This window comes from Cavia porcellus, unplaced genomic scaffold, assembly GCF_034190915.1.
Source record: "Cavia porcellus strain 051 isolate PalLab524CR breed Dunkin Hartley unplaced genomic scaffold, mCavPor4.1 scaffold_3, whole genome shotgun sequence".
NCBI lineage: Eukaryota > Metazoa > Chordata > Mammalia > Rodentia > Caviidae > Cavia > Cavia porcellus.
Window position 1 is genome coordinate 116,108,892 of NW_026947486.1, and position 9,031 is coordinate 116,117,922.

At 38.4% G+C, this 9,031-nt stretch overlaps 1 protein-coding gene across 1 annotated transcript; it reads left to right on the forward strand.

The window, feature by feature from the left end:
* Positions 1 to 7,076: 7,076 nt before the first annotated feature.
* On the forward strand, positions 7,077 to 7,988 carry LOC134475335 (melanoma-associated antigen 11-like). Its single transcript, XM_063245610.1, has one exon. It carries the CDS (start codon positions 7,077 to 7,079, stop codon positions 7,986 to 7,988), a length of 912 nt encoding a protein of 303 aa, XP_063101680.1.
* Positions 7,989 to 9,031: the final 1,043 nt, after the last annotated feature.

Here is a 9,031-nt window from a genome sequence, read left to right on the forward strand (position 1 = left end):
TCTATTGCCTGGAATCTTTTCTGTACCCTGTGATCTAATCTGTGGATCCAAAAGTGCCTTCTTTTGCCAGTACTATGCTGTTTTTCAGTGCAAGTTTATCATATAACTCGAAGCCAGTGTTGTGATGCCCCTGCCTTGCTCTTGTTGTCTGACAATGCTTTGAGCTCCCAGGTTTCTGATGGGTCCATAGGAATTTTTAGATTGCTTTCTCTTGTTCTTTGAGAAATGCTGTTGATATTTTGATTGGTATTGCATTACATCTGCATAACCATTTTGGAAATATAGCCATTTTGATTGTGTTTGTTCTGCCTATGCAGTAACAGAGGATGTCTTTGCATTTGGTGACATCCTATTCAGTTACCTTTTCAGCCTACTGTCATACTCCTTGTACTGGTCTTTCTGTTCTTTGGCTCAGAAATTCTTAAGGCTTTAATGTCTGTGATGCTGTTATGCAAGTTTGTTTGCCTGATTTTTTTTGTCAGTGAGTTTCTCATGACTGTATAAGAACACTATTGATTTTTGTTTATGACTTTGTAACTTCCTTTTCTACTGAATTTTGTGATTAATTATTGGAATATTTTAGTGGAGTTTTTCAGATCTTGTATGTAGGTGTCATCTTCAAATACTAATTTAGTTTCTTCTTTTCTTGTAAGAATCCATTCATTTCTTTCTCTTGCCTGAGTTTTCTGTCTAATATTTTAAGAACTTTGATGAATGGAAGTGACTGTAGAGAATATCATTATATTTGGGCAGAATCCTTTGTTATTTTGCCCTTTCCAGTTCTAATTGCATGCATTTGGGTGTTTCTTTCCTTTTTTGTTTAAATTGGTCAGGAATTTTTGAGATTTGTTTATTTCTTTCAAGGAATCGGCTCTTTAATTATATTTTGTTTCCTTTTTTAGAGAAAATGCCATAATTTCTTCTTGGACTTTTATAGTTTGCTTCCTCTATAGCTCTGAATTTGGATTGTTCTTGTTTTTCTTTCACCTTGATGGGCATATTGAGTTTAATATTTTGAGCTTTCTGCTTTACTGCTTTGTAAACTCATACCTCTTACTTTAGTAGCTCTATGTGTTACTTTCACTGTGTGCCATAAAGATGAGTTGTAGTGGTATTAACATTTGATTCCAAATCTCTACAGTGTTCCACCCAACAAAGAAATATGTATTCTGATGCACACCCCATGGGACTTTCATCAAAATACTGTCAAACACATCTAACCGGGAAGCCATGCTTAAATAAATGCAAAATAGTGGAAATCATTCCATGCATAATATAAGGGGATCCTTAAATGTAACTAGAAATCAAGTGAAGACTCATCTGATTCTAGAAACTAATTTATTTCTTTCTAATTACCATAATCCATTGATTGTTCAAAAGATTATGGCTTGCTTTTCATATGTTTGCAAATTTCTCGTGGTTTCCTTTGTCATGCGTTTCTATTTTCATTGCTCTATTTTCTGATAGTGTATGTGGGATAATTTTCATTGACTTAAGCATGCTTTCTTAGGTAGCTTGTATCCTTTGTGCAGAAAGTCCCACATATTGTTGAGCAGAATGCGAGCTCATTGTTGATTGGCTTCTGATATCTGCCAAGTCCATTCATTCAAAATTTTATTTGAACTCAGATATTTGTTGATTTTGTAATCTAGTAGATTGATCTATTTGTGGCCTTAGGGTATCATGACAGTGGAGTACTGTCAATTCTCTACTTACTAGCATTTTGGCTGTGAATAAATCACAGAAGTAGCTCAGGTATGCATAGAAAATTGTCACACAGTTGCCGTGAGATTATATGACATTGAAGTAATGTAGAGTAGTAGAGTTCATAAATGGACTTACTGTAACTGTGAGTTTGGGTTTGGTTTATTGATGCTCTATATTGTACATTAGTGTCAAAATTTTAAAAGATGCATTTTTGAAAGGTATGACTGAATCCCAGTTATGAATATGCTCCTGGAAAAAAACAATCCAAGTCCTTTCTAACTCAAATACTTACTATATTATAATTATTTTGGAGATTCCATCACATTTTACATTCATCAGTGTTTGTTATATGAATTTGGCTTTATAGGAATTGCTATGAATGTAGTTATGCTAGTATCTCCCACTGATGAGTTGCTCCTTTAACCTGTATGTGATGATCGTTTCTGTACAGCTTTGTCTTCATATTCATTTGATCTGAAGCTAAGATAGGTACTCTTGTTTACTGTGGATTTCCTTTGCTTTAATATTGTTTCCCATCCTTTGATTTCTAATCCATGAATTTTTAAAGTAAATATCTTTTATGTGTACTCCATATTGTTTGGTCTCATTTTATGATTCATTGTACCAATCTGTCTATTGTGAATAGGGACTTTTCCCACTGTGAGGTTTTCCTGAAAGCTATTGACTTACTCCTGTATTTGCATCATTTCCTGTTGCTGATTTCCCTATATAATTTTCCTTTACCCTAGGTGCTCATCCTGCCATGTTTATCCATTCTACTGGGCTTATTGACATTGTTTCATTGCATCTTTCTCACATGATCTTAAGATTTTTTTTTTTTGGTAATGCCAGTTTGGTGGCCATGTATTGTTTAAGGTACTTTTTTTTCATGCTCGGAACTTACTTTTATATTAATTATGTAGGAAACTTCTGCAGTAAATATGTATCTGGGGTAGAAATTTTTATCCTTTGCATTAGTAACACTTCACTGCAAACATTCTTGGCTCATAAGTTTATTGTTGTGAGGTTTCCCATTATTTTATTTATTTTACAGTTCTAAGTATATCATTGATGTTCACTAACATGTTTTAAGGTTTTGCACATCTGCTGGAATTCTGTTGTACGGAGAATGATATTATGTGGAGAGATTCTCTTTTGGTCCTGGTTACTTATTCCTGTATATGCCTTATTTATCTGGAGTCCATTTCCTACCAATATTTCAGAAGTTCTCTTCCATTATTTTTTGTTTTTTCTCCTATTGGTTCTGTAAACTGTATTTGATGCCATGAATAGTCTCTTCTGAAATTTTATGTGTATTCATTTATCTGAGATTAGTCTTTCTTTGGTCTTTGAGCAGATACTGAATCCATTTTTCATAGTTCTTGGTGATTTTAAATATCTTTGAGTACTGTTTCACGGAGAATATCCCTATTTTCTTAATCTAAAATTCTGTCCTCACATAGGTTGCTTTGTTGCCCATAGTTTTGAGATAGTTTTTAATCTCTTCAATTTTTGATTGAAACTTTACATAGGCTCTGCTTTTCTGCTCAAATGTTCATTCATGATTGCTATCATTTTCTTTAGCTCAACTGGGTTTTAATATTGTGTTCAGAAAGCTGCTTGTTTTAGTTACTACTTGTGTTTTCTCTTTAGTTGTATCCTCTAAGATTATACCTATCATTTCTTAGATTTGTCTTCTACCTTCCTTTGTTAGCCTTCCAAGACATTTGTGCATTTCTTAGGCTGTACTGTCTCTCTATCCCCTCGATTTGCTTTGGGAGACTTGGGAGTCCTGTTGTCTGCTCTTTTAGTGTTTGTATTGTTTTACTTTTTAAATTTAGCTTGTTGTGTGTTGAAGTTTGTTACACTGAGAGTTGAAAAACATTATGGTAGATATCTTTTCAGTTAGTATAATTTACAGTGATCTATTTTGGGCAAGGCAGATTATACTCCTTTAATTGAACCCTAAAATCCAACTACTTTTCTTAATTTAAAAGTGTTGTGTTCAGAGTGATTAGCTTAGCACAAAGTTTCTGTGGGCAAGGACAATGGTATTGTTACTATCAAAATAAGTTGTGTAACAGCATACAGCCAAAACTCATTAATGGAAAGTGTATACACAACTGGCAATTTCAAGCAAATTAAGCAATATTATCCAACACAAATTGGATACTAGTATACTATATGAGCCAGTTTGATACCAATCTTAATGATAGAAACAAAGTTCACCATTATAATACAAACATTAATTAAACATAATGACATACAATTAATATGTACATGTGACAGCTATAGCACTACTAATGGTAGAAAAAAACTCATAATTTTACACTTATCTTCACATTGTTAAAGGTTAATGATTATACTATTAGTGGTATAACTATTTGGGAAAACATAAATGCAAAGAAAAATATAAACAATTACACACTAGGATACAGGACGGAGGAGAAAATTAGTGACACAAATGATCAAACCAGTAACAAAAAGTGCATCTGTACAATTAGTAAATGTAAGAGAAAAATAAATAAAGTGAATTGGAAATTAGCAGAAACAGAGGTAGAAAATCTTAGAAATTATATGGCTAAACAAAATTTTTAAAATAATGCATATAAAATTTAATGGAAAACAGGGCAAAAATCAGACAAAAGAAAAGCAAATAAGAAAAAGTATTTTTCGTGTTGATGACTGGATAGTTTACTTTCTGGATGTGGAAATTTGGAGTCTCAAAATTCTTGACATTCTGAGGCCCCAAAGTTTTTCCCAGGCTGTGGTGTTTCCAAGTCATGAATCATTTCTGCTCACACTGGTAAAAATACAACCAGACCACAGATTAATGCTGGATACAGGCAAAGGAGCAAAGGATCAAGTACCTAATTCCAAGACTTTGCAATCCAGAGGAATTCAGGCTCAGCCTGACTTCAGACTGCTAGTGGTGAAGCTGTGTCTGTCACAGCCTCATTCAAACCCCTAAGGGGTCTTTTTCCAATCTGTTCCATGTCTAAATCTGTTTCCTGTGATTTTCACTCACATAGTCACTGTGGGAAGTTAACACTGAGAATGCTAAAGTGACTCCATCCATGTTCTGAGTCCCAGGTTCAACAAATAAACCTTTTCCCCAGTGTGTACCATGCCTGTGCTGTCTCCAGGGAAGAATATGGCAGCACCTGCATTTGGGGAAATTGCTAGACTTTATGTTTAAGAAACTACCACACAAATCTCCACACCATGCCCAGAGACTTCAGAAACTTTTGGGCCACTGACCCAGTGCTTCCTAGGACCTTCCATATCCCTCAGATTTCCTTTTGGTTCTCCAGTTTCTGCCTTCTTGTCTCATGAGCCAGGAGCCAGGGAGGAAGTTTGGAGGATCTTTTTCCCTTCTCCCCATTGCAGTGTGTCTCTTCAATCTCTTTGTAATTTTCAATGTTCCCTCTCCAAATAGTAGTCAGTCTCTTTAACTTCTCAGCACTTTTCCATTTTTCTGTCAGTTCCTTCCTGATTCCCTGCCACTATCTCCTCTATTTGTTTCTTTTTTATTCTTTGCTCAGTTCTTGTTATTCTTCAAATCTCGATTCTGAGTCTGTGGGAGGCTGAACTGCTGCTGCTCACCAGTCTTTCTGTTTCCAGCACAGAACGTCTGAATGTTAGCCACATTCATACAAAGAAAGGAATGCTCAGAGCTTGGCTTCCCCTACTCTCACCCCAGTATTCCATTGAGAGTGGCTGTGTGTCAGTTGATGACATTAATGTTAATCTTTTAGAGTTAGAAGACATAAGGAAGTGAGGATATGATCCAAGGGATAACCACAAGTCAGCCAAGAGAGCTACATATGGTCAGCAGGTGTAGCACACGAAGGACTGCTCAGTCCGTGCTATTGACGTTCCTTGAACATAATTGGTGCCAACTCTCCAGAATCAATGGACTCCACAGATTATATTTGGTCCCTAGGTCTATTCTGGGAGGCTTATTCAGCATAAAAACCCTTGACACTGTCACTTTTCACTGCCACTATCTATGCCCCCATGAATCTTTCAGAATAGATCTAGACTTAATTCATAATAAATATCCCACATCACCAGTGAAGTGTGCACAGATTCTGCTGTCAATATTGTTATACTCATGTGGGGATAACAGGATGGCTGACAGTTTACTTCTTTGGGGATCCTCATGATCTTGTGGAGTTGGTGATCTTGCTCTGAGATGCTGTGTGCAGATTTTACTAAAGGTAACCCTCTGGTCAGGATGTCCCAGAATATGACAAAAGTCAAGATGATGAACATAATGGAGAATTTAGGGAATTCTTGGCATGAACACAGAGCTGTGGATGCAGCACAGATTTTACTTTGCTTCTTTGGACATTCTGAGTAGCCTGGGAAGGATTGTCATGTTGAGATTGCTCCCTTAAGTCTGCACCTCTGATCTCAGGAAGCTGAAGGCATTGGTAGGAGGGAGGTAGAGCAAGGGGATGAGAAAGATGACCCTAAGGCCTCTTGTGAGTATAAGTGAGGGCAAAGTGAAGCCCCTAGCTCAACAAATATCACATTAGCCTCAACCTGTTGCTTTGTCACGTGTCATCAGACCCAGGGAACACATATGGAGTGGATCCCCCCATTCTTTGAATGTTTTGCTGCCATAGGTCTGTGATTGTGAAAAGGTGTCCTCAGATCATCCCACGGGGAGTCCCAGACAACTATTTGTCTTTTGTGCCCTCTCAGGAAAGAAGAAACATTTTCTAATTTGCCTCCATCCAACACCCACATAGACATCCAAAGAGAACTGACAGCCTAGAGGGAGCAGAGAGGTGATCATTCACGGAAAAGTGTAAGCAACTTATGTATCCATCTCACCTCTCATGGAGATTGCTGTGGAATCACGACAATGCTTGGGGTCTGCAACTTGAGGGGCCTTCTACGTGTCTTACAGGAACTCGAGGATCCCAACGGTGAAAGGTTACTTTGCAAAGAGTCTCCTCAACTCACACAGCAGAGGAGGCCCAGGCAGCGTTAGGAGTCAAGGTGAGGTGCATATCTTGCTGCATACTTTGGGTTTCCCCTACCCAAGAGCAGGGCACTCCATAGATGCCGGGCTCCATATGATATACTGTCTACCAGAGAGCCTTGTCCTATGCAGTTCTACTGAAGACTGAGGAACAGCCTCACTGCATGTCCAAAATCATGGGGACAAAGATAGATGAAAACAGAAACTTGTAAAGTCATAAAGCATCCCCCAAAGAGAAGAGCATAACAGTAATGGGCCTTTGGGGAGGCAAAATGTTTGTTATTCTCTACTCAGAGCACTAACAGTCTCCCACTCTCCTCTAGGCATCTCAGTATTCAGAATTAAAGTCTTGCAGTCCACACAGAACATCAGGATGCCTCATGATCAAGTGAGCCAAGACACAAAGCTCGGCGCAGGCCCTTCTGGCCAGAGTAGTGCACAGGTCCTCATGGATGTTCAAGGTCTCAAGGATGAAGAGGGAGCAGTTGCCACAGCTTCCTCTCTGTCCTCTTCCTCCTTTGCTTCAATTAGGGCCACACCAGGAGAAGAGGCTGGGCATGGGAAATCAAGCTGTCCTCAAAATCCTAAGGATATCTCCTCTTCCCAGACTGCCATGGCTTTTAGTAATAGCAGTCAATTTTGTGAGGGCCCCATCCAGCAAGGAGCGGAGGGTCCTAGTCCATCACAGGACAAGGATGTCCCTCAGGCCATGCAGGATGAGTCCCTAAATGATAAGTTAGATGAATTGGTGCCATTTGTGCTCCAGAAGTTTGAAAAGAAGGAGCAGATCACCGTGGATGAAATGCTGCATGTTGTGGACCGTGATTATCATGAACATTTCCCTGTGATATTTAGGAATCTCTGTGAGTGCTTGTATCTGTGCTTTGGCATTAAGATGAAGAAAGTCGGTCCCCCTGGCCGCACATATGAGCTTGTCTCTGATTTGGGCCTCACTTATAGTGGGTTGCTAGATAACAAGTTCCAAATGTTTCTGAAAGCTGACCTCCTGACACTCATCCTGAGTACAATCATTATAAAGGGCAACAGGCTCAGTGAGGAGGACCTCAAGGAACTACTGAGAGAAAAGAAGGGATTAGGTGAGACAGAGCACTTTGCTATTGGGGAGCCCTGGAAATTCATCACAGAGGATTTGGTTCGAGAAGAGTACCTGGTGCACCAGCAGGTTCCTAACAGTGATCCTGCTTGCTATGAGTTCCTGTGGGGTCCAAGGGCCCATGCTGAAACCACCCAGATTAAAGTCTTAAAACACATGTTCAACTTTTGATATGTCCCAGATCTTAGCCACATCTCCATGATCAGGCTTTAGCAAAGGACAAGTGTGTATTCAGGCCCTGTGATAAGTAAGATGTGTGACAGTGACAGGGAGTGTTCCACAACAAGGTCACTGGCTTAATTCCTACCCCATGTGAAATGGAGCCCAATCTCAGTTTATGTTTCTGGAGAGCTGGCCTTTTTCTAAGTAATGAAGGGGGAGAGGAGGAGTAAAATACCAAGCCTTCCAACTGGATGTCTATTCTGTTTGAGTTAATTAGAGGTGAACCTGTGTTTCCTATATGACTTTTGAAACCTTACTCCCTTTTTGCAAGATTCAAGTACCTTGCAAATCTATATTGTAGAATGATATGAATCTCACATGCGTTTCTATTTTTCTTAGTTGATGTTTCATTGTGTTTTTGCTTTTGCATGACACTGATCACAATGGATTTTGTTTTTTTCTTTCCCAGTGTAACAACCTTTCCTGTTTCATCAAAAAATATGAAACCTTTCATTTTTATCATCATATAGAAATAGACTAAGAATTTCCTTAGAAATATGTAATACGTTTAATGAAAATTAAATGGAACCTTACACATAGGAAAGAAAATCATTTTGTTATTCTGCTTTCTTTTTCTTAATTATTATATACTATTAAAATATGTGTATAACTAAATTTGCATGGTTTATCAAATTATATCCTGGAAATTTACTATGAATAAAAATTCATCTGCTTAAGACACATTGACCTAAACCTGCATTGCATGTGTGTCTCTTGTAAGACCCTGTGTGTGTGAAGGAGTCATGAATAAACTGGACTGAGCAGGATCAGTCCTACCCCATGGGATGATGGAGCCCAGCGGTACCATCAATGCCCAGAAATTGAGAGATGCCTTCAAGGACCAACAGGGCATATAATCGTGCACTGAGGGTGTGGGGTGTACCATGGGTAAGTAAAAAGCTAGATGTTTGGGAGTAACTGCACTTCATTTTGCAGGAATTGATTTAATGCAGTTGCAAGGTGGCCAGAACAGATGAGGTGACTTGGGCCTG

Coding starts and splice junctions, on each gene's coding strand:
- LOC134475335 (XM_063245610.1), top strand. CDS start 7,077: ATGCCTCATGATCAAGTGAGCCAAGACACAAAGCTCGGCGCAGGCCCT.